Source organism: Zonotrichia albicollis, chromosome 1 (genome assembly GCF_047830755.1).
Source record: "Zonotrichia albicollis isolate bZonAlb1 chromosome 1, bZonAlb1.hap1, whole genome shotgun sequence".
Classification (NCBI taxonomy): domain Eukaryota; kingdom Metazoa; phylum Chordata; class Aves; order Passeriformes; family Passerellidae; genus Zonotrichia; species Zonotrichia albicollis.
Window position 1 is genome coordinate 130,500,955 of NC_133819.1, and position 26,429 is coordinate 130,527,383.

The window sequence follows — 26,429 nt, forward strand, 5'->3', positions numbered from 1 at the left end:
GCAATATGAGAGAGCTCTCTTTTAACAAGAACTCTCTCATTTCTTCAACATCCATGTTCTTTTCAAAAGAAAACAGTTTGCATGTGCTTTTTTTCTCTTCTAAAAGATGAAGGTAAGGCCTACCCACTTGTCAGAGATGTGTTCATGTTATTTGAGCAGTAACATCAGACCTTTACCTTTCCATCAGTGTGCTTCAGAAGGTACTATCCCAAAAGATGGTATTGGCAGGTGCTGCTGCCCTGGAAGGTGACTCTGAGCATCCGGGAGGATGTGAATGAGAATTCCCTTTGTGGCAGGTTTGCTGGACGTTTTGCAGCATCACTGAGTGCAGGGGGAGACTTGTCCATCAGCAGAGATGCTTGAGACTTGTGCAAGATTGGTCAGAGCTGTGTGAGATGTCACATTTTCCTGGGAGAGGTGATTATTTCGTACCTCCTTTCATTCCAAATTTGGAATGTAACAGAAATATCAAAACTAAGCTTCTTGAAGTCTTTTGTTTACATCCTGGTGTTTGGATGTTTTATGGGATTCATATAAAATCAAAAATATTAAAAGCCCTTGATAATGCTGTCAAAGCTTCGGCGAAATCAGTGATTATGTGAAACATTGCCACTCTTGTCTGTTCTGCTAGGAAGAAAAAAAAAGTCAGCTTGAATAAGAAATTAATTACCAATTAAATTTATGCCATTCATCAACATCAGCTGTACACTCCAGGCAGTGTCTTCCTTTGGCAGCCAGGTACCACCACCAGCTTCCCATCATTTCTGTGACAGCTTTTCTCCACACAGATGGAACAAGGCGTGGGCTCTTGTGCTGACAAGAAAACCCCAATCCTATTTTGCCTTCTTTTTCATTCTTCCCTGTTTTAAAGGGGGATGAGCAGTTCTTGTTTGCAGTGAGGATCTCCTTGGCAAGCTGCAGCAACAGCAGTGGCCTAGAAGAATGAGCTGTGAGCTTACAGGTCGTACCTCACAGCACTAAGCATGGTGAACCAGGATGTGCCAGCCTTGCTTTCTTCTGTAAATCTATCCTAGGGTCTCAGAGGTTTTATCTACAGTATCCTCAGAGCAGAGGTAAATAAGGCTGGTGGCTAAATCCCAAGGGCTTCTGTTATCTTGTTTCTGCAGTGGTTTAGGGCCCCTTACAGGGATGTGAACATCTACCTGGAAATACATCCTAATGTGTCACTCTACAAGAGTTGTTTACCCACTTAAGTACTGTGAAATAAAAAGTTCCTCAATTTTTTAAAAAAATTGTCTTCTGTATTTTTTCTCTTTTCAATTGCTGGTTTCCAGTCTGGAGAACACCTGGAGATTACCCAAGGCTCGTGGAATCAATTTTTAGCCTCTGTGAGTAATTATAAAATTAAATAGTTTAAGAAGAAAATATGGAAAAATTCTTTTTTGAGAGGAAAAATGAATTAGCCTGGGAGCTTGGTGTCCTCTCCCAAGAAACTTGTGAAGTGTGTCTTACAATGTGGGAACAGCAATTTGATTGTATTATAAAACAGACTGGAAAAATGCACAAATCAGACTGACAGGCACTTCCAGTCAGCAGTGATTACAGAAACTCCAGCTCACAGCATGAGCCCTCTCTAATCACATCCAGGGGGTTCTATTTTTGAAAGGGATCAAAGATCTGACAAAAACATTCTCACCATCTCCATTTTAGAAGAATTTTGAATCACTCCATATGCCACGGTGTAAAATTTCAATTCTTTCCCTCCTCCTTTGGCAACACTGCTAGGGCGTGAGACAGGGTCAGACAGTAACTACTTGTATGACTGAGGAGTTTAAAGTTAAGCCTGAGCTGTGATGAACCGTAACAATCACACCCTATTTCAGAAGCACTGATCTCTGAGATGGCCCAGATGCTTTGCACCTCCCAGGCTCAGGTCTGTGAGAGCTGCTGCTTTGGAAGAGGCAGGATGTTGTGGTGATGAGCAAGGCTTAGGTGTGCTCCAGAATCCTGCCTCTAACAGTCCTGCCTGTGCTGGATACTTTGGGGAAGACCCCTTCTCATTTCCAGCTGGAGCCATGGTGCTGCCATAGCATGTCCTGATGGGAGGCTCCAGTGGACACCAGTAGGCTGCACAGGGCTGTGCCTGCTCACTTGGTGTTACTGCATCACCTTTTCCTTTGTGTCACACCAGCCTTTGGACTTGCCTTTCCTGTTTCTCATCACTACTCACCTGTCCTGCATCTGAGCAAGACCTGCCCAGGTCCTGCCTGCTCTGCACCAGTCTTAGGCCCATGGCTGTGGGGAGCACAGACAGCAAGAGATGTAGTGACACATTAACTGGTGTGGCTGAGGAGATGATTCATGGGAGGAGCACATCCTTGCTTCGGGGCAGCTGTGCCTACCAGAGGGGCAGGATGGACAGCACAGCTGCAAGGGGTGCCTGCTTCAGTCACCCAGCACAAGGGGAGCCTGCATCTCCCCACCCCATCTGGGCTGGCTCTGCCTTCAGAGCAGGGAAAGCTGAAGGCTCCCCAGCTGCAGTCAGCAGGCACCTTGATGGGCTCCAGCCTCTTCAAACCTCTTCAAACCTCTAGCAAACACATCCACTTCCCTCTAAATTTTCACTGCAGCTGACAAAGGAGAGGGGTGCTGCTAGGACATGGCTATTCCCATCAGCAGCTATCCAGCTGAGTCCCTTGGGTCCTTGTTTTCCTTACCTGCCATAAAAGGAAGGTGCAGGGAACTCCCTCAGGTGTGGATGTCACTGCTGTAAAAGCCTGTGACGTGGGTGCTACTTTCTGAGTCACCAAGTGTGGAATCTGAGAGTCTTTGGATGAGAACTTGCTCCAGTAACACCACTGGAACTGCTTTCTGTGCATGCACATAATCCTTTCTGAAATGCAGAAAAACCTTCTTTGAACCAAGAAAGCTCCAGATGTTACTATAGCTCTTACAGTTTTCTTGTTCCAGAAACTAAAGGCTTTTCTTTAAATTAACAGCTGAGCTCCTGGCCTTACACACTGTTTTGAGCCCTCCCTCCCACAGCATCTCACAGGGACACAGCTCAAAAGGCTACTAGACCATCAAGTACAGAGCTAGTCTATACCTGTCAGGAACATACTGTGCTGATTCCATACATTAATTATATGCTGAGTAAAAAAACATTTCCTAAGAGATTTTTTTTTAAGTTAAACCGAAGATCTGGATCTTTTTTATGTGTCAACAAACTAGATAGACCAGAATGGAAAATCCTGTAAGAGCCATACTTCATGTATCAGTATTTCACATCAGCATCACATCTTCTCTGGAGCACCTTCTTTGTTGTGGAATGAACCATGTTGTTATAAAAGGAATGTTTCTTTGAAGGAGTGCCCTCAGGTTTAACATGTATTTCTTATTTCTCCTAATTTATTGCTTATCTTTGAAGGAGCAGGAAATCCCCTTGTCCACCTTTTGAGTGCTAATGGCTTGTAGCAAGATGTTTCACCAGGTGGGCAGGGAGGAGTGCAGAATGAATGACAGGAGGTGACACACCTTCAGGGGGTTCCCACACAAAGGGAATTTCACAGCCTAGAAATTTCACAGCTCTGGTCATTGTGCTCACAGCAGCCATTTCTCCATCACTGTACCTCACATCACCCATTTTTGCAAAATGCTACCAAGGAAGTATGCAGACAAGCAATCCTTAGCAACCCCTGATAGACATTGCCTGTCTTAATTCCGGTCATGAGCTGCACTGACAGATGACTTCATGATGAAAGAAAAACCTGGTCCCTGTTGATTCCTCAATCTTTTACCTACCAGTTTCCTCATAGAAATGGGCTTAAATGGTTAAACTATGAAGTAGCCATACAAAAGAAATCAAGTGTTATAAGGATTAAGATACCATCCTCAAAATTTCATCACAATTACAACTCCTTGGTATGAAATTGGGGTTTTAGCATGTGCAGGCTGACATTGTGGACCTGCAGTAGTAACATTTTTGATTGATGCACCTCAGCTTTCTGAAGCATCCCCATGCAGAGAACCCACCCGAGCTGGCAGTGTGCCTGCAGGAAATCTCTGCTGGCAAAGCCACCATGCAGGTCAGTGCAGAAGCAAAGTGACTCCGTGGCTGTGCCTGCAAGTTTACCTTCTTGAAATCTCAGCATGGGCAAGGTTGGAGCTCACAGAAGCAAAGATCTTTGCTAAGAACCTAATTAAGATGAGTGCAGTCGGGGCAGACCTTGTCTGGACACAGAAGTCAGGGTTTCAGCGTTACTGTGGACAAGACCTTAGTGTTGAGTCTTCAGAGATGGTTCTGGGAGCAGTCCCCTGAAGCTGCACTGACCTAAAATGAGCTGTAAGGCCTTTCCTGGTGCTGCATTTATAGAAATCAAGGTGTGTGCTACAATTTTACACCCCTGCTTTTAGGAAATGCCAGGCTGGCAGGTGGTGACAACTCTCTTATAGGTGCCTGTGCTGCAAAACTTTTCCAGAGCACCAGAGAGGTTTTGTAGCAACTTCCTTCCAAGGTATTGGTGCTCAATTATGTTGTTTGCCATCATAAAACAGTGTTTCTGCCTATTTAAAGTAGTTTAGTTCTTTTAAGCTGGCCAGGCATTGGCAGTACAGCAGCAGTGTCTGATTTATATCCTTTTCAGCTTTCTATCCTTATATTCTTTTCCTCCAAAACTAACAAAACATGAACCAATGTAAGTGGGTTTCAAGCTTTTTTTATTTTACTTTACTTCAGCCCATTGCTTACATATAAAAACTGAGCAATAGATAAACTCCAAATTCAAACCAGAAAATTGAAGTTTAAAAACAAATATACACAGCAGCAATGTATTCTCTAATCTCTGCATCTCTTACATAGCTCCTCTGGCATATCAAAACCAACAGATGTTGATCATGTGCTTTGGACAACTCTTTCCAAATACATGAGACACATCACATTTTTGAGCCAAAAATGCTCTTAAGGACAAGCAAAACCAAAGTAGCTAAACTGAGATAACCTTTGTGTGCACACATGTGTATCCAGTTTGAAAATGGTCATAGGTTTTAAGCCTGTAAACTCACCAACAGCATCCAGGTTTGAACATATTGAAGTGTTTATTCAGTATTGCTGGTTGAGACAGGCAGCTTCTGACAGGCAGCTTGAAATGACATCTTTAACTAAAAAGAAAGTGAAGGAGCAATTTGGTGAGTGGAGAAAACTTTAAAGGGTTTGGGTGTAAGAGAGAAACCCAGATTACTTCTGGGTAGTAAGAGCAGCACTGAGATGTTGGTTCCTGAAGTAATTCACTACAGAAATACATATTCTGGTGTTTTCCTTGAAACCTGCACTGCTCTGTAAGCTCTCACAGAGAGCCATGAATAATTAGCACTGTATGATTCTATTGTATGATTCTATGAACTGGAGTGCAGGAGGAAATGTGGATTCAAGTTCTCCCATACTGAAGCCAGAGTCCCTCCTGCCCTCCCCAGGATCCACCCCTGCCTGATGCTGAACAAATCAAATATTCCCAGGGCATGGCATCCCACATGAGCATGACTGAGGCACAAACCAGGCCTTCCAAAACTGCCCAATGTGAACTGCCTCCCTCTTTCCCTGGGCTTGGCTGCCACTATTTTAACCCATCATCAGGCACCTCCACTAGGGATCAGCTGCACTTACATCCTCGTGCATGTTGGGGATTTGCCTGCTCTTGCCATTTGCCAAACTTTACTGCTATAAAACACTGGATCTGTTGCTCAGCACTGGTGCTTGCACCAATGTGGCTATGTCAGCTGTTGGCATCAGTTGCAGAGACCAGGGCAAACTTCCAGAGCAGATCAGACCTTGGATTTCTATCAAAACCCATCTGTTCCTGACTGAGAGTTATTCCCACCACCTTTATAGCTGGGTAGGATAATGAGCCATTGAACCCACAAATTAGCACAACATGGAGTTCTTTTAATAGCTTTCCTCTACAGAAAGTCAAGGCTGCTAGTGCATCTTGTGTATACAAGCCAGGCCAGCAAGCTGGAGGACTTATAGCTGACAGTGGCAATTGTTTTTGAAGTGCTACTGCAGTGCTGGCATTTGAAAAGCAATTTAATATTTCTCCCATGACAGTCACTTCAAATATTCTGGAAACAACCCGTATGAAACCACGGATGACAGTTGACAACACTCGTCTTTTCTGAGATGCCCAGACCAGATTTGTGTACAGCTTGTGCTGGGCAGGAGTCTGAGGTGAACAATGCAGCAAACACAGCTCTTCCATCCACGTAAATCCACTTGGCACTGGGGGTATGCAGGGGCTGAGCCTCACACCTCAGGCCCTGCCACAGGAGCGTTGCAATTAAAGAGCACAAGGGCTGGAAGGAATTCACGCAGAGCTGCAGCAGCACTCCCTCTGCAGCAAGCTGCAGCACCAAGGGTTAACACTCTGCTGCCTGCCTCACAAATCTGCATAATGCCTTGCTTTGGCAGCTCATTTGCATAATTTTAAATTACTCTTTTGTCTGGGAAATAAAATCTAAAACATAGGTTCAGACATAAGTGGTAGATACTAATGTTTCATATGCTAAGAAGGCTTGGTTAAGTCTATTTGTCTGAACTCGACAATACAGGTTGTTAAAATTATTTTAACAGAGAGATGTTGTTTCTTTATTGCACAGCCTTGAGTGCCATTTTGACTTCCTAAATAAGGTCTAATGTGCTCACCCACCCCTCACAGAGGGGATGAAGCTTGCCTCAGACTCTCTGGCTCTCCAGAGGGCTCTGCAGCTCCATCCTTTGCCGGGGGGGCCCAGCCCACCCCTCTCATTAAACTGCAGAAACAACGCAGCAGCTGGAGACTGAATCCCTGTCATCAGCACATCCTTACCAGGGACGGGCTTCCAGGCTGGAGCTGTGTACTCAGAGGTGTGGACACACGATGAGCTCCGTGTCCCACCTGCCACTGCCAGGAGGGATTCAGCTTAACAGAGGATGGATACCTACATTTCCTCAGATGAATCACACTCCCAGCTCATTCACTGCCATAACTAAGTCTCCAGTGTGGGAGATTAGACACCTAAATTCAGGTATCTGTTTTCTGGATCTGATTCCCACTCCAAATTCAGCCGACAGCCTGTGAGGTGGTCTTTGTGGGCAGAGCCCCATACCTCTCAGTTATTGTCTCCCTCATGCTGGGAGACAGATACAAAGCACAGTGTCTTTACCCTCCATGATGTGTTTCAGTGTTGGAAAAGGGGCTGTTTGCCTGCACTGGCACTTCAGTGTGTTTTAAATCATAGCTTATCAGAACAGCAGAATAAATCCTACGAAATAGAAAGCCAAATGGATAAGCTGTCTGTCATTATGACTGAAGCCTATTTGAGCTCCTGCCCTAGTGCCTTACATACTATAAACTTCTGTACATTCCTCAGGCAAAAGCCTGTAGCTTGTGCATTAAAATTGAACAGCATTTCTAAATGGGACATCCCGAACCAATGTATTTGTGCTCTTGCCTCAGTAGTCCCAAAAGCTAGGTGACACAAGAAGACATTTCCCAATGGACATCAGCAGTGTGCCCAGCAGGCATTCTGCCCAGAGGAGCAGCCAAGGAGTTCCCTGCCAGCTGGAAGGCAGGGAGGGTGACAGGGTAAACTTCAGGCAAATTTAGCTGGGTCTAGGTAGGTTGTACAAAGTGTACGGGGGTAAAGGCCAAGTGTGAGTACGTAATCATGAGTGAACAGATCTGCCAAATCCTAACAAGTTTATACCTGGCTTACCTGGCAAATTCAATCTTTGTAGTTTCCTGCAAGTGATAATATACTGACTGCCCTCCTTCAGATTCTAGTGGCATTACAGTTTTCATGAAAATGTTTCAAAGATGACTTAGGGCCATATTTCTTCTTCTTTCCCATTTTGCAATACCTAAACCTTTTGCTTGACACTTTTGTTAAAAAATAGACAATATATATAGAGTATTAAATATTTAAGCCCCAATAATTAAAGTCCCAGTTCACAGGAAAAGGCAAGCGAAACTACCTGTATGTTCAGTTAGTAGCAAGTAATTCTTAATCTGCCTGCAGTTTCTTGCCCACTACCTGCCTACAAAAAAAAGCTCACCAGAACACATGCAGGCACATGCAACAGTGTTGCAATTGCTGTTATTCACAATCAAATGCTCAGCCATCAGTTAACTGTGTACCTTTCCTCTTAACTGCAATGGAAGAAAAAACTTTCACACTATTTATTAATATTTTTTCCCTCCATTGGTTTCAGTGAAGCTAAATGTTAACTGCCAAAGCAGTTCCCAGCACAGTCTTTGTGTGCTGCATTTCCTATTGACCACTGTCTCCACTGCAGTTTTTTTTCTGCCTTTGAGTACTGAAGCACCATCACCATAAAAACCCTGTTTTGTGGGATTCCCAAATGTTAGAGCTACCTCTCTTCACATGAATTTAACATCTACTTTTTTTTGACATTTAATCACTTCTGTGACTGGTTGCAAGACCCACTGCAACTGCGTCCTCATCTAGGGAAGATGCTCTAGGGAGATGGAAGAACAGCAAAAACAATCATCCTGTTCTATGTGAATGTCCTTAGTGATTGAAAAGGGGAAAACAAAGAAGAAAAAAGCTCATAAGATTTTTAGCAGAAGGCGCAATCATCCCTGGAAGCAAAACTCATCCCTTAAAGAGAATGGGCTGTGTTTGACACTTTGCCTGCACCTCCTGACGGGAACCTCCAACTGCTGAAATATGGCAGAGATATTTCGGAAGGGATGGTGGATTTGTAGCCTCTGTGTACACTCCTTTTGCCAGGCCAAATTTCTCCTGAACTGTTCTGGCTGTTTATAAGCCACTACTCAAATGACACAGCCTCTGGTTTGCTTCAAGTGGCAGCTGTAAACGGGGGCTGCTTTGGAGCCATTTCACAAGCAGCTATTTCACAGACAGGTTTTCTGTCTGTGTGCCTGTGCTATTGCTCAAATCAGCAGTCTGGGCTCACACCTCAGCTTCCTCTCACCTCTTCTGTTTGATATTGTGGAGCAGCCTGAGAGCACACAACGTGGCCTCCTTTGGGGTAAAACCAAATGGGAAACTCTGCTCCCGAAGTGCCTCATTATCTCTGGGAAAGCTGTGGATGTTCAGTCCATGAGGAACAGTTAGAGCTGGCCAACAAAACCACCCTCAAAATGGGGATGGCTGGGGACTTGGCACCCACTGCTTTGTGCTACACTGAACTTCTCTGGAAATGTTTAAATTTTAATATTTTTTTCAAAGGGAATTAAAACCCTTTGAAAAAGTTCTTTGAAAAGAACTATCTACTGTTTCTTCCTACATTATAAATAGCCATCCATGACAAATGGCTATTTAATGACAGAGGAAGAGCAGCTAAAAAGTATGTATGGCTGAAAGTATGTATGCTGAAAGGTAAATCCTGGCCCCACTATAGAGTCCATGGAATAATTCACTTGCTTTTGACCTGGAAGGTCTCCACTCCTTTCCCTGCCAGAAACAAATTTACTCTGCAATAATTTTAGAAGGCAGTACCTGAATCAAGGCCACACAGAACTATTGCTGTGAATGCATTTCACCCACACATTTTATAATCATGATTCTTTTTTTCAAAATTGCCACCTTTGAAGGTAAATATGGTTAAGACAAGAGTAACTAATACAATCAAATGAAACTAAGAGGAAAATAAAAAAAACCCAGTCCTAGTTAATCACCTGGACTCCCTTGACAGCCTGCAGACCGATAAGAAGGAGAAGGCAATTCCCTAGGGAACCCAGAAAAGCCCCCAGGAACATATACCCACCTTAAAGTTGCCAAAGTTCCAACAAATTCAGACTTTCCTTAGCACAAACTTAAAGGAAGCTGCTGTGATACAAAAGAACACGATTCTGTTTTACAGCTGCCTGCGCAGGAACGCCTGCCCAGTGATAAAGTCTCAGAGATACTCCCACCATGTACACTGTGCACACCAGCCGTGCCCATGGCCCCTTACAGGAACAGTCACACAAGGGGCTGCCCTCAGCCTCTCCTCCCTCAGCTCCTACACAGTGCCCAGGGTGCCTGGTGAGCTCCTCTTGTCACACTCAGCTGCATTTGTCAGTGGCCAGGGCTGGTCTACACATAAGGAGGGGATCATGTAAACTTTGTGGTGGGGCCTGGACAAGAAGAGATGTCCTGGATGCCCAGTCAAAAGGAACAGATGTTCAGAGGTCTCTGTGGGAGCTGGAAGAGAAAGATGCAAGTAAGGGGCTACAGCCATGGTGAGAAGCAATGTCAAGTGAGTGTCAAATCTCAGGCCACTAGGTTCTGGTGGATCTACAAACTCCACTGAACACTGGGCAGAGACCTTACTTGATCCCAGACATGTTGGGCCAACATCCCTACACAAAGAACACAAACCATACTGTAAAGAAAGGAGAAACAGAGCATGGGTTCCTTGAGTTATTTGGGTTGGAAGGGACATTAAAGAACATCCAGTTCCAACTTCCCTGCTATGGACAGAGATACCTCTCACTAGACCAGGTTTCTCAAATCCCCATCCAGCCATGAATGCTTCCAGGGGTGAGACATCCACAGCTTCTCCAGGCAGCTTGCTCCAGAGCACCACCACCTTCACACTGAATAATTTCTACCTTATCTTTCACCTAAATCTGCTCCCTTCCAGTGCAAAGCCATTATATGTGCCTTTGTAGAAAGCCCCTCTCCAGCTTTCTTGGAGGTTAAATTTCTTGCAGAATCCTAATTTCTGTCCCTGGAGTCCTTCACTGCAGAGCTGAAGAGAGGAAATGCAGAGTAGATAGACTAGGGAGGAGAAGGGAAATCAGGCACCTCCAGAACTGTCTGATTTTAAACAATGTATTTCAGTCTGGGCCATGTGTCAAAGCTCACCATTTTCACTTCTGAATATCTGAGTCTCAGCCAAATTTTGAAACAAATTTCTGGTCTCAGAGATCTCTGCTAGCTTCATTGACCTAAGCATTGGAGAGGCAGCAGGAGAACCACCTAGTCCTCCAGCTAGGGGAAAGATAAAGATCAAAGTAGAGTTCAGATTTTTTTAGTTTCTGAAGAATCTGAGGACAGAGAGAAATGATGTGTGCACTATTAGACATTGAAAATCCCAGTGCAAGAAAAGTTCCATGGAAAATGAGTTTTCATCAGCTCTGCTATGAAAGAGCTACCTTGCTTCAGTCTGTGACACAAGGTGATGGAAACTTTGTCATGTACTTTGCTGCTCATTTTAGGAACTTCTTTTCAACCTTGGGAACAATCTAGAAACTGCAGTTTTCTGCACAGCATTCTTGCCTGACATTTCTAGGAATGCTGGCCTCATTTCTTCCAGAGCAAAATACAATCTTATGGTGCCAGCCTGATGTCATCTCTGTGGACATGTGGAGTTAACAGCCTGGAAAGGGCACTCTGGAGCTCTCCTTCACTGCCTGAAGCCTTCACTTCAACTCAGGGCCTCTTCCCTGACTTCTGCAGGTCCCATCAGCCACAGCCATCAGCCTGTGGTACACCTGCTGGCATCTGCTCCCACTGTTTACAGAGCAAAGTCCGCTGCAGTCTCTTACCCCAAGCCTCTCATCTTCAGCAGGTCCCCTCCCCTCAGAACGAACAGGCTCCTGTGTAACCCGCCAGGCCTGCAGCTGCTGCCTAGCAAGAAGCTGGGAATAAATCTGTCCCAGGGAATGTTGTTCAGAAGCTCCTGATCCACTGGAACTGAACATTTGTGGAGCAGGAGGCTGGATAAGATGACCTCCAGAGATCCTTGCCAAACTGTGCTTCTACCAGTCTGAAACCCTCAAGAAACACTGAATCTCATCAAAACTGAATTTCAGATGTGACAGCAGTGATCCCACAGGAGTTATTTTGTATGGTATTTCCAAGTTGACAAAACCCTCGCACAGAAAATCTATCAGCAAGAAACTTGCTCTGCTGGTTGGGTGTTGGTGTATTTATAGCTGCACCTTCATGAGGAAGCTGCTGCTTTACCTGTACACCTGAAAATAGCACTATCTACACATAGAGGAGCTGTGCAATGTAGGCAGCCAAATTTCTTAGGCCAAGACATACAGTGTTGTCTCAAAGATATATTTTGTAAAGAAAAAAATCTGGCTTGGTTCTTAAGGACTTTTTCATGACTTTGCAAACATGAATTTAAAACATCATTTCAGTATTGGATGCTCACATCCAAGACTGGGGCAATCGAGAGAACTTCAGACAAATCTTCTATTTTGAAGTTCTTAAAAAACACAAGTTGTAAGAATGAGTTGTTCTGCAATCAGAAAACAATTCTATTGAAGTCAAATTCAGATAATCAAAGGGTCATCAAGCTGTAATTATCTTCCAAAAACAAGTGGCCAAAGCAGTTCAATGCTTGCCTCTTCCTGGTAATGCAAAAGTCAACCAGTAAGATGCAGCCTGACATCCCTGAGCTGGAACTTCTTCCATATTCCAAACTCCTGTCAGAATAACATCACCAGCTGAGCACTTGGCTTTGTGTCCTCTCACCTGTGCTTAGCTGCCATTTTAGACAGAAGTGTAAACTTCCTATGAACAAGAGCTGACACTTGCACTACTCCAGTTTATTCTGGCTCTGAATACAAGTTCCAGTGGAATCCATTTTAATTTTTTTTTTCAGTTTTGGTCACGCTGAGTGTTTGCATTGGCAAAGCCACAAGCAATGCTAAAACTGGGGTTTAGACACAATGTAAATAAAGCTACAGAAAAGGATTGCTTGGAAATGGCCAGCAGCAGAATGCTGAGGCCTAACAGATGTGCACCCCCTTAGGACTTTCCCAACTCCTTTCCTGTATCTAGCATATTTCCATAACCCATCAACTTTTAAAGGCTATGTGTTAATGGTTGAAAGGAGAGAGCAATGGAAATCTCTTCCTTATACTCATCCCCTTGAAGCATTCCAATGAACAAGTCATTGCATTTGGAAATGTAAGGGCTTTGGAGAGCTACATCTTTAACACAAAACCAAACATAATTATCTGGAACTTCCCAAAACCTACCAAAAATTCCTGACAGCATTCAGAAGGGCTCTGCGGGAATTCACATGACCCATCTTCCTACTGTTCAATGGAAAAAAGAAATGACTGCCAAAGGGAAATACTTATTTTTTTGTCTGGGAAAAAAAAAGTCAAATTGAGGAGCAAGGCTTTTCAGGTGCTTATCAAAACATGCAAGTGATTCTGATAAAATAACTGAAGTCAACATAGCTCATGAGAATCACTGTGATAAACACCACAAATATTTTCAGGGAAAGCATAAAGACTGATTTCGGGAAAAAAAAGTTAGAAAAAACCTAACAAACTTAGGTACAGTCAAACACAGAACTAAATAATAAATAAACTCTATGCTCTGTCCTAACAGGGAAAAAATGTAAAACAGGTAAACATGAACCTACTAGTTTTTAAATGCACAGCTACTTCACTGTCTCACTACCAAACACAATGAGTGCTATTCCATGCCTTGTAGACTTCCAGAAATCTGTTAGTATTTCCCTCCCAGGATAAGCTAAATTACTTATTTGTATTCTTGAAGGCATTCAAGTATCAGTGCCACTTGAGAACAGAACATATGGGGAAACTTCATCTAAGAAATCTGGAATGCATCAATTGAGTATTTCTCTCTATGACATTTCCTCATGTTAATGATAGTTTGGAAAAAACCTTCACAAACGCCCCAAATCTCTGGGCAGCAAGCAGCTGCATCAGCCTATTCTTGGATTAGCTCCTTGCAGCTGAACTGGAAAAAGAGCCTAGGAAGAAAGGGGAGTGGAAGATGGGAAGTTACAAACTTTCTTAAGGTCTGAAAGTGGGGAAACAAACTGAGATTTTTAGTGTTCATGATTATACAGACACAGAAATCAATTCTAACTCACTGAACTAGCTTCCAGAGGTTTTTTGCCACCGCTATCATGTGATTACCATCATTCTTCACATGCTAAAAAATTCCAAGTCAGTTTTCCAAATTTCTGATTTCCTGAAAACAAGCAAGAGCAGGCTGCAAAAGCAGTAAATTCCAGTTAAAAAAAAAAATCACCAAAATCAATGCTTGGTACAATCCCTGCTAAGGTGTTTAGTTTCTATAGAAACAAATGGCTGTTTTATTGACTTTGCTACTCAACCTTCGGTACATTGAGATGTTAATTTGTTCAAAGCAGCTCCATTGGCAAGGTGTGGAACAGTTGAAGCCTGTCCAGAGGGAGGGCATGCAAGGCCAGAGGCAGCGGGAGTTTCACAGCGTGGCAGCTCTTTTTATTCTTATATACCACCAACCCACTGCTTAGCCTGGAGAAGATTGAAGAGGGACCGCATCAAAGATATTTATATCTTAAAGGAATGTGTCAAGAGGATGGTGCCAGACTCCTTTTGCTGGTGCCTAGCGACAGGACGAGGACTAAAGGCCAGAAACACAAGTGAGAAACAAGTTCCACCCCAATGTAAGGTAGAGCTGCCTTACGCAGAGTGGCAGAGCAGTGGAATTGCTGAGGGGCTGCCCAGGGATGTCGCTCCCTCTCTGGAGACATTCCAAAGCCACCTGGCCACGTTCCTGTGTCACCTGCTTCAGATGACCCTGCCTTGGCAGAGGGCTTGGACTGGATCATCTCCAGAGGTCCCTTCCAACCCTAATGATTCTGGGAACCTCCCTGAAAAACCGTGAAAAATCCCGGCTGCTGCAGGGAAGGCTGACTAGAAATGCAACAAGAAAGGCAATTGGAAAGGACAGAGCCGGCCGCGGAGAGCGGGTGCCGAGGGGCGCTGGGCTTGAAGCACCTGCGGGCATCGGGGGAAATCCCTGTGCCCCCCACAGGGCACCCCTGGGGCCGGCACATCGCGGCCCCACACGCCGCCGCCCCCGCTTCCTCCCCGGCCCAGAGGAAGCGGCTCCGGCTCCGCTCCCGCCCCGCGCCTCAGGGGAAGCCGCGCGCGCCGCCCGCCGGGGAGCTCTGAGCGGGGGGGGAGAGGCGGGGAAAGAGACCAGGGGCAGGCACGTGGTGCTTTACGTCCCTCTTGCGCAATGACGTCATCGCGGCCCGCCATGAGGGCGACGCACCGGGCCAATCGGCGGCGCGCTTAGTGGCAGGGGAGGGAGCCGTGCGCGCCAGTCAGCACGAGGCTTGCACGCGCGCCGCCGCGCGCGCCGGTCGAGCCCCGCCCCTTCCCCGTCGCGGCGCACGGAGGGCGGGGGAGGGGGGAGGGAAGAAGGGCCCGCTGGAAGCCAAGATGGCGGCGCGTGCGTGAGCACGGCGCGGGCCCAGCTCCGAGCGGCGCCGTTGCGGCCGTTCCGCCCCGCCCCGCGCCCGCAGCGCCGCGGCCGCCGAGCGCCCTAGACTCCGCCGGGCGGCCCCGAACCACCCCGGGGGAGGGACGGAGGCCGAGAGCCCCCTCCCCCGCCGCCCCCATTGTGTGCCCGGCCCCCGCCCGCCCGCCTCCCGCCGCCGCCGGGGGTGGCACCGGCGCGGAACATGACCTCGATCCACTTCGTGGTGCACCCGCTGCCGGGCACCGAGGACCAGCTCAACGACCGGTGAGGGGGGGCGGAGGGGAGGGGCCCCCCGGGGGCGAGGGGAGGGGCCCCGGGGCAGCGGGGCCGGCCCGACCCCCCCCGCCGGGCCGCGGTTCCGCCGGGTCCCGGCGCGTCCCGCTCCGAGCGGCCTCTCCCGGCCCCCGGCGCCGCCGGCTTCGCCCCGCGCGGGGCTGGGGGGCCGCCGCTTTCGCCGCGGGCCCGGCGGGGGCTCCGGCCGGCCAGGGAAATCCCGGCGTCCGGCCGAGGAAGGGGGTTCCCTGGCCGAGGGAGCGGGTTCCCGGGGATCCCTGGCGGAGGAGCGAGAACGTGTCCATGTTAATGAGGGATGGAGCGAGGCAGACAATGCGGATGGGGGATCGCGGTGTGAGAGAGAATGACGGGAGCGGCGATAAAGGCGGCAGCGCTGTCACACGCAGCGCCGGTGTGCGCTGCCTTCCCTGCTCACGCAGCCGGTGCTCCATACAAAAGGAGGCCCGATCTCCGAATCACTGGTGGTGTGCGGCTTGGCTGAGATGGGGGTGACAGCTGCCAGCCTGGAAACCACGCAGCTAACTTTATGTAGGATTGGGGGAGAGAAATTGCAGGGAAACTGGGGAGAAGCTGGAGTGCTTTGAGAGAAAATGAATCCATGAACCAAATTTTCTTCACTGCTTGACGTTTATTTGACAGATCTGTGTGGCTGTCAAATATTTCTTCTATAGCAATTGCTAATGGTGTGTGTAATAGCTTGCAAATTTTACTTCTGCGGTTTTATACAGGAATTCTTAAAAACTTAATCTTTAATTTCTCACAAATTTATGTGCGAATAAATCGTGATGTTTAATCATCACTGGATAGAAATCTAAAGTGTTTTTACACTAAAGATAAATGTTATTTATTGATTCTGAACAATATTTAAGTATTTTTAAGCCTTAAAAAGCATGAGCTCTTGGTTATACTCTCCTGGTTTTGATACTACCATAGGTCAGGGTCCAGGTCGCTTCACAGTCGTTTGTGGTTAGGTCACTTTTCCTGGAGCAGTCTTTGCTGAGATGCCTCTTAGAGCAGGTGAGGTTTGAGTGTGTGCCATGAGGAAAATAGGTAGTTTTGAAGACAGAAATTCTGCCTGACTACATAGTCTGTATGTTTACACAGGGAAAAGATAAAACAAATCTAAAACCTGAAGTGTGTTAGTGTGGACTGTACTTTTATCCCATAGCCGGATAATGCATTTTACAGAATCCTACTTCCTAGGAGGCCTAGCCATTCTTACAGAATTGATTTGCTTTCTCCATAGGTACTGCATTCAAATTTGGCATAGACCATCTTCCTTTAGAGTGACAAACTGAGAGATGATGCTGTATTAGGACTTACTGCTTGCACTCTTTTGGTTTAGAGTAAGATCTAGGCCTTTGAACTTGAAAGGACCCCAGTGGGCTTTCTTTTTTTTTTCTTTTTATGTTGATAGGCCCTTAGAAAACATTTAGCATGTAATTATCACACTTTGCTCCAAGAGAGAGAGCTCATCTGTTTTTTCTTTAATGTTACCTCTTCTGTTGACATATTTATATAAAATACCAGTCCCTTTCAGTCTTCATAATGCTTTCTTGTTTTTTAAATTTTTTTTTCTTACAATAGCAGCAGCTCTTACACCTACTTTTTGATACAGGAAGCTTCAAAATGAGTGGTAATTAATATATGGAGAAAGCTGCAGCAGTGCTGTTAAATAGTGACTATTCTGAAAAATCAAGTGACTCCTTGATCTGAGCTGAAAGTCAGAAATTTCAACTTCATAAATGTAATTTTACTAAAAGTACAGTAGCTGTGTATCAGAACTTGTAATGCAGTGAAATCAGAATGATTCATAAATAGGGTTGAGGCACACACATATGTGCTGGAAATGCCAGTTCAATTTTATCAGTAGCATTACTGCTTATTACTATTCTGTCAATGTTGATCAAGATCTGGATAGCTTGATAAATTCTCATACACACAGAAGTTAGGATCTTGGAACATCTTGTGTCTCTGTGCTGGTTCTTTTCTCTCTCGCTTTATGGGCTTTTTTGAGTCTGTGCTGCAGCCAGTGGTCAGTCAGGGGTTTTTTCTGTCTGTGTTCTGAATGATAGTTGCTTCTCCAAATCAGATTTTGGGATCATATTTCTGTATTGTATGCTTTCAGTAATGGATTTGTGTTCTGCTCCTGAGGAGTAATCACTTAAAACCCAAGGCATTTATCGCTGCAGTTCCATGTATTCAGGATGCAGGACACTGTTGAATTTTATAATTAAGTATTTAATGCATTATGCTTAATAACCAGTGTAGATGTGTAAAGGCAGTGGTTTTTGGAAATCATCCTTCACCTGAAGTGTTGCTCTGCTCTTAAGTAGTTGAAAAAACGTGAGGAAGTAGTTCTTTCCAGTTTGGTTTGGTGCATTTTCTGCCATTCTGTTCTACAGTTCTTATTAGGTTTTCTGTGTAATTTGTTATCACACTTATTCATGCAGCAACTGTGAGAATGGCAAAACACTTCAAAGAAAAGAGGAGAAAGTAGCTGTAGAACCACAAATAATCAGAGGACTCCTGAGCACATATACTCATCATCTGAAAATACTTCTTAGCTAGTGTTTTTGAAAATGTAGGTTAATATTGCACCTTGATGGTAATTATTAGTCCTCTCTTGAATAAGCTGAAACACTCGTGTCTGGGAGCTGTGACACTGAAGAGAGTTCACAGAGGACAAGGTCATACTTAATTTTGTAGTTGTATTAGGATTCATCTTTTGAAATGGATACTAGGCTAAGCTTTTGTTTAGGATGAACTGAGGTAATTAAGGTTTTTCTAGTAAGTTTATTAAGGAGGAGAGGTAACTTGGAATTTTTTCCCCAAGCTGTGTGTTGTCTCTAAATTGAATAAGAGGAGTTTAACGGGATAAAAATTCAGTATGGCCTGCAGTTTGAGAAACGACTCCATAGGGTACTTGGGATGTAAATAATTAATGGCTTCAGTATTTGAAAAAGAGGTGTCCAGCTTCTGTTGCAATGGGTGTGAGGTGTATTTTGTCAATTATCTCTTTCAGGGTGGGAGACTTTGTGCTTTGTGAAGGAAGTTTGACACAGTTTCATAGATAAGTTAATCTGAGTAAATTCTTAGTATATTTCTTAATTTTATATTGGGTGAGGAAGTGGGTGTAACCATGACAAATAGCCTTTTCTTGGCTGTTATGAAACCTCACAGGAGCAGTTTAACTTGCTTCTCTGGGAAGGAGAAGGGGAGTCTTTCACCTTACAGAAATGGCTTTCCATACATGAACTAACCTTCACTGACAGGATTTATCTCAAAGCTTTGACTTTGTTTTTACCTTGTACTAAAAAAAGTCTTGTCAGCTAAACCATTTAAGTCTTAGCATAGAGGGAGATGTAATTTTTGAAGTGGTCATTGACACAATGTTAATGTGGTCTTTTCTCTCCTGAAGATGAGATGTAATGAATTTGGTTAAACAGAGGGTATTCTGAATATGAGGGTTTAGAAGTGTCATGTTTTAAGTTTTCTGGCAGTGACATCTTTGAAACCAGTAGCACACCTGAGAAAAGTTAATTTGAAGCTTCAGTGAGTCTGTATGTAGAGTCAGCTTTGGGGGAAGAAAGGATGATCTCGTTCTTTACATGACTTTGTTTTCCCTTAATAATACATTCAGTGCCTGTCTCTGTTATTTAAATGTTACTTACTTTAGGCCGTGCCTGAACTGAAAATTTAAGTTGTGTACTTTGCATTGCCTGCATTGTTTGCACTCTCTGAATTTATGTGGAAAAAATAGCAAGCAAGAACCTACCTTTTTAATCGGTACTGTGCAAGTGATCTGTGGATTTGTGACTGCTGCCCTGGCAAACACCACCCCCCTTGCATTCACTGATGAGCAAATCTGTTAAAAATCTCAAGCAGATGTTGCTGGAAGGAGCTGGCGTAGGGTGTGGTGTGGCAGTGCAGGGAGCCAGCAGGGATGTGGAGCTGCTGCCCTGGCCCCACACGTGTGCAGCAGCCGTGCACGGCGAGGGAGAGAGCTCCTGATGATGGAAGTGTTCCTGTTACAGTGATCCTGCACGGCCTGAGCCCCCTCTGCTGCGTCTGCTGGGGGAGTCCCTGTCCTCTTTGCAGAGGAAGGCAGCCTGAGCACAAACTTCTCTGCTGGCACTGATGTGTGGTCTGCATCGCTGCCCCGAGCTGGGGAAAAGAAAGGATTGACAGATGTGTTCTTAAATAGAGAATCTGCAAGTTTTGTGCAGATAATACAGTTCTTCTTTTATCTTAAGTGATTTACTTTGGTGTGCTTTGAACTCTTCTTAATCTACTTAGAAAAAGTGCAGGTAGCCCACCTCAAACAGGGAATAGGTGGTTTAATTACTGGGAAGCCATAACTGATGTATTAGTTGAATTCCCCAAGTTACAGCTGCTTGATAAACTTTAGGAACAGGCAACGTGTTGAACTTGGTTTTAGGATTAATTTCTTGAAAGCATAGCCAAATTTAGATTGTGCTGTTTCAGAAGAGAAGAGGGGAACGGTATGACTGTCATGACGTTATTATTATCATCACACTCTTAGATGGAAACACTTTTAAAAATATCAAATGGTTTGGCTGCCTCAAAAGATTTGCACCACCACTATAGTAATATGGACTGTTAGAGGATTCATATGTGCAGCAGTGCATTAAGATTTGATCTTAGTATTGTTATTTAAGAACAGTAATTTGGGAGGTTAAGCATCAGAATGTACAGTGTTATTTCATGTCTGGTTGAATGTGGATGGTTACTTTTACATAGGCCAGTATTCTAGGCCTTTTTGGACTTTGCTCTGCCAGGGTCCTCTTGTGATTACAGCTGCGTGCTACACGCCAGATGCTGCTCTTTAGAGAGTACGTATGTAATTGTCTGTGAATGTTCTTGCTGAAACTTTGCTGAGATGTTGCAAGGCAAAGTAATTGCTCTCCTCTGAAGGCGGAGGTTTGTTTTCCCCGCCTCTTACATTGCACTAGCTGTAAGTTTCTGATCCCGGAGGAAACTGACTTCAGTTGCTGAAATGATACAAAGATAGCCCTGGTAAAGTCAAGTTAAGATAATTTAGTGCATTAAGAAGTTGAACTGGTTTATCTCCTTGTTGGGTGCACATCAGAATATTTTGAAAAGTGCTGCAGGAGGGAGAGTTGGTAGTGAAGAACGGGAAGGAGGAAGCAGGGTTGAGTTCCTTCCATTTTGAAAGCAGCAAGTTTATTTTGGCTACTGTAATGTGAAACTGTACTGTGAATGTGATCTGGGCTGAGAGTAGTTGTGACCTGTCACAAGGAATTTGGTAAAATAGTAATTGGGGCACAAATGTTGTATTCTTTTTCCTTCTCAAATCGGATATGTAAGGTTTGAGCATATTTGTTGGACCAATAATAAATTGACTAAGCTATTAGTAGCTGTATATTAAGGTTGGCACTGCAAGTCAAAGCTGTCAGAGAACAGCATTTTAAGTCAACAACATTTATAGACTTAATATTTGTAAAAGTTAAAAACTATAAACAATGACATGCATTTGAGGTAATTTTGGTATACTATCTATTTATGAAATATTCTGATTTCCATGTAGGATCTTTGTCACATTTTTGATTCAGTCAAAAATAAATGTGAAGGGTGTGACACTTTGTTTCTTAAACTATCTAAAGTAGATAACTGTTCAGTACACAATTATACTTACATGAAAAATGACTTGACACTTGAGGAAAAACAACCAAGGATGTACCTAAGTTTGGCAAACTGCAAGGTGTTTTAGCTCCCTTTTCACATTCCTGGCACAAGTAATAATTTGTGACTTCAATAGGTGACATTATGTATTTGAAACTTATATGAAGAAGAGAAGGGGGTTCAAAGTACTTTGTTTTAGTGATTACACTAACAACAATCTAATTTGCAGTTACTTTTGCAAGATACTTAGTGTAAAAGCTGCTGTTTTGTCTTTCTTTGCATCAACAGCCATTTATGCAGGAAAAAACATATACAGAAAAACTACTTGTGCTTTTCAGTTGTACGGATTTTTTTTAAAACCTTTAGTTCATTGAAGTCCACTAAGGATTTGGTTCTTAGCAACAACTCCACATAGGAGACTGCAGTAGTTGGCATCTGTGTGTGCCCCAGAGAAAAGGTGAGGACAAGGCCTGGTTGCAGTAGTTAAGGCCTGGTTGCAGTAGTTAGAGGATTTTAAATTGGGAGGAACAATTTGGAGAAAAAAGATGTTGAAATAAATGCACAAACCTAATTTTCACAGTGCACACATGTATTTTGTCCAAACCTTTAAGCTTGACCGTTTAAGTGAGGATGACACAGCATTAGTTACTCCATTACAGGAATAATTATCCAAACTTCAGATCGTATTTGCTCTTTCTGGCATAGAACTATTTTGACAATAAACTCTGTGATCTATTTCTAAAAGTCTTTCTGTGCTTAAAATTGCAGGTCACCAACATTGCTTTCTTTTCTCTTACCCTTCCCCTCTAGGGAAATTAGTATTTTGCTTCAATTTAAAGAATGTTTTAGTTTTATAGGAGAGAGAACACATACTCACTGATACAAAGGCATGAAGTGTGACAATTCTAAGCAATTGAAACATACTGTAAACCCAAACAAAAAGGTTTAAGGTGGGAGCACTGGTTGTCTGCATTTACACCTAAAACTGCACTTTGGTTCCAGGTGAGGAGTGATGTAACCATTCCATTTGCTGTCTTTGAAAATTTCATCTTCATCTCACAAGTCTCGCTGCTACACCCAGCACTTGTCAGGGGAATTTCTCATACTAAAAATGTTTCACCCAGTCTCTCAGCAAATCCCAGCTGCTGCACTTTAAAGTTCAGTGTGTTTTACAGCAGCAATCCATGTTGGTACAGTGAATATTTAACATCCCAACTTGATCATTTTTTTGCAGTTCTAAAAATGATTTTTGGTGTAGCATCTATCAGTTTGTCTAACTGGCTGGTTTTTGAGGTGATTTCTCAAATTGCTTATATCTACAGGGGAGATGAAACATGTATTTTCTGTAATGTTGTTTTGGACAGCTTTTGATCATTAAACTGCTTACTGCCTTTTATCAGAAAAGATGCCTGAAGATATTTTGGTCTGTCTTTCTGATTTAGTTTTTACATTATGGTGTTTATGAAAGAGTGCAGAATAAAAAGTTTGAAAACATTTCCATGATTAGTACTGTTTTGGACACTAGCTGTGTTGGGGTTTCTTGTTATCATTGTTTTATTGCCAGCCATGGGATCTGCCAGTTTGGTTTGTGGCAGCAGTAGTGTAATGCAGCAGATAAGGTACCAAGGCTGCTGGAGATTTCAGTAATCTTATGAAATTTGTTTTCAGCAAAAAAAAGCCCCAAAAATAATCCACATTTTAGAGAGTGTATTTTTTGTTTGTCAGAGGAATCAGTTCAAAATATCTCAAATAGCTGAGGGTGATAATAACCATGCAGCTGTAGTTTGTCTATTCATTAGGAGCTAGCCCAGAAACTGCTCTGTACCCAGGTGCTGCTGGTGTTACTTTCTGCAGCGTGTAGTTAAACTGGATGCTAATTTTGTCTTTTTTTTTTCTATGTTCTGTAGAAGTAGTAGTTGACTACTTGAATCCAAACCTGTGATAAAACAGCATTTTTAAAATTTGCTTACCATCTTTCATTGTGTTTCATTGTCTATTATCTGTTATGTTTCCTCAACCTCTCACCTTTTTCACCTTTGGGATGAATTATCTCTCTATACAGGTAGTGAATTCTGATACAGAACTCTATATGTAGGTAGGGAGTTCTGAAATGAATCTTGGTTGGCATCTCTGAATTCTACTGAAAATTGTAATTTCACTGGGTAGGTGTCAGTGTAGAGTCTGACATTGACTCTACATAAACAAATGTTTGTGTTACAGTGTTTTTCCAGAAACTTAACTGGAGAATAAGTATTTGCCTATGGGAATAATTTGAATGTACACCTTACTCTGCTTTTGCTTGAAGCCATTGGAGTTTGTCACTTCCTTCAGTAAAGATGGTATCATTTTAATTTTTTGTTCATTTTGCAAAATTATTTTTTTAAAATGTGTCTCTGTATTTATTCTTTCATTTATTCTATTTAATTCTTGCTATTCGCTATCTAGCCTAAAAATAGTCAGAGCTGTATTTTTTTCTCTCTAGTAAATATCAAGATACATTCTTCTAAAGAGAATTTATGGCTTTTAATCTATTTCATATTTTTTTAGCGTGAGTTATTGTTGTCTGATCTTTAATGAAGATCTTTCTTAGGTAGTTGGAATTCTTCTGCTTTGAACACGGTATATTATTAACAACAGTTTTTCTTCTCTCATTTTTCATTTTTTTAAGTCATGGTATACACAGTTCACTGACTTTGACAAAATGTATCTGTCTCTAGAGCAGTAATTTAAAGGTACTTAATTAAACCTTCAAATGAGATGGATCATTACATCTTGTCATTGTGGGGCAGATGGGGTAGGCAGGAGGTGATCTGGCAAGGAGTGCCCTGTTCCTCATGGGAAGGCTGGGAACTAACAGGCTGTTTTGCTGGAATGGCTAAAGTTTATTTTTTTCTCTTGTGGTGCAGAATCTGTATCTGGCAAGATTGTTACCAGAAATACTGTGGCCCTAGGCAAAATGTGATGCAGGAGGGACTCAGTGTGCTGCTGCTTCTAGGGGAACCAAAACACTGGTTAGTTACACTGAGGGAAGCACCTGGGGTTTCATGGCTGGGGTACAGGCAGATGGAAAAAAGAATTTTTTTTTTTTGGCAGTGCAAAAAAGTATTGGGATGAGCTGTGCACCTCAGAAGCTGGGGCTTCTTACTTTGCCTGCACTGTGCATCAGACAAAGTGATTTGGCTGCTTGTTTTTCTGGTGTGGTGCATGCTCTCTACTCTTTATTCCAGGCCTCAGTCCATTCCTAAATCAAAGATGCAGTCTGAGAGAAAGGTTTTGAAGTTGTGTTTTTAGTGGAAGACAAAGCACTCTTCAAAGTGAAGGAGGTCTGGTATTTAGCAAGTTTGCAAAAGTGACATGCAGATAACACTGTGATATCAGAGTTTTGTTGAATATTTCAGGGCTTGGAAGTGGAAGAATTGGCAAGTGAAGGACTGGACATGCTAAGTGGTCTTTCCCTGTTGCTAAAACTAATTCAGAATGAGAATAAGGTTGTTGGACTTCATAGCAAAGCAATTAGAATTCAGTTCTTGCTTGTGCTTTGTTTTTAATAAAATCACTTGTACAAAACATACAGTTGCTTTTCTCTAGTCAAGACACTGAGCATTTAACAATGTGGCAGTTCTTACTTTAAAAAATATTTTTATAGCAATTGAGTGCTCTAATCAAAGAGCATTTTCCAACTTTGCATAAAAAGTGATCACAACTCCCAAAAGCTTAGAGCAAAGGAAAATGGTGAAGAGATGATTTGGGTTCCTGCAGTAGCCTCAGCTGGGACCAGAAGCTGGCTCTCCAGGTTTCAGTTGGTATATACTGGGAAATTCACAGCCTCCCTGGTGCCTCGTCATGAGCTCCTGAAGGAACATCAACAATCTTATCACAGTGGGACACAAAGAGGTTCTGTGATTTTCAGTGACTGGATTTTTATTTTGATAGCATTTTTTAATGGAATCATTACAGCACTGTTCTGACTGTAAACATGGGATTTTTTCTTTTCTTTGCCTTAATGGAGTCTTTTAATTTTCACTCATTCTAGTTCAGTATACAAGTATACAGCTTCCTAGCTGTGTTTTGATAGCTAGCATTTTTTTGTTGTTCAGTGTAGTAACACTGCTCCTGCTGTTATCATGTGTGCATTTTTCAAGTATCCTTGAATTTAGAAGCATGGGGTTCTAAATTCCCATTATTCGTGTTGTATTATCACAAGAGGATATACTTCCTAACATGATGGATAGTTGAATAGCTTACAACCTTAGTTTTAAGAGTCAGAACTCACCCAACTGAGGTGGTTAATCCAGTTGTTTAGCTCTGGGGTTCTGGCTAAAGAAGTGGTCTTATGCTAAATGTTAAACAAAACAGCTGCAAAGACTTTGTGCAGTTGAACAGAATGTGGGACCACAAAATGATGATTTGATGCATTCTGCACCAGAGAACAGATTTCTGTCTGGATTTGCAAACTGTACTTTTGGAAATCTACTGCCATAGAAGAACCTCAAATTGAACCTGACTCATTCTCCTGTAGTGTATTTTTCTTTTTTTCCCCCAGAAATGACATTAGGTGTTCAGGCAACTTGTAGCTGCAGATACACTTCACTGCCAAATCCTCTAGATAAAGTGCTAAATAACATGTAGGCATGATGTTAACTCCTCTGTGGCAGTCCTGTCAGGATCATACCATTTGTGATTTCTTCCTGTTTGTATTCAGATTGTTAGCTGAAATGGTGCCATGCTGTTTCATAGTTTATGGGTATTTGCTTATTTAAAAAGCATGATTGACTTTGTATTCCCCTTGAGCTAGGCTATGGCCGTCCTCTGCACTGTGGTGTGGGGTTATGGTTCTGTCTTTTTTTTATTCAGAGGGGGTTTTTTTGAGTGGCACTGAAATCTGAAGAAGGGGTGTAAGTAGTTTCTGAGCTAGAGGAGCCAGTCACCCAGCTTAAGAATTCATCGCTAGTTAGAGGCATTGCGCAAATTCTACAGGTGTCTGCCCCCGGTTCTGCTGTTCCTGCTAAAGAAATAGAGTACTTCCAGCTGGATATTTAAGTACCTATGATTTTTTTTACTGAATGTGTAACTCTCTGACACTTTCCTGACTCATTGGTGTAACTTGTTTCCTGTGTTACTGACCATAGAGAGATTCTATGCAGCAAAACATGAGCTCCAAGCTTTTCAATGGCAAATCCCCTCCTGTTGCTGTTGTGCCTTCAAGTCAAATAGATGGAGATCACATCCTGAAAGCATTAAGTCCTCAA

At 43.3% G+C, this 26,429-nt stretch overlaps 1 protein-coding gene across 10 annotated transcripts in view; it reads left to right on the forward strand.

The window, feature by feature from the left end:
- The first annotated feature begins 15,159 nt into the window (after nt 1–15,159).
- Nucleotides 15,160–26,429, forward strand: part of UBR5 (ubiquitin protein ligase E3 component n-recognin 5) — an 86,226-nt gene continuing 74,956 nt past the window's right edge. For 7 of the 10 annotated variants that reach the window (XM_074554135.1, XM_074554165.1, XM_074554170.1 and 4 more), the window contains exon 1: nt 15,161–15,483. In XM_074554135.1, coding sequence (XP_074410236.1) covers nt 15,422–15,483 — 62 coding nt within the window. In that variant the 5' untranslated portion in view covers nt 15,161–15,421. Of the gene's footprint in view, nt 15,484–26,429 lie in introns of all 10 variants that reach the window. The other 3 variants (XM_074554150.1, XM_074554177.1, XM_074554141.1) reach the window with 1 other exon arrangement.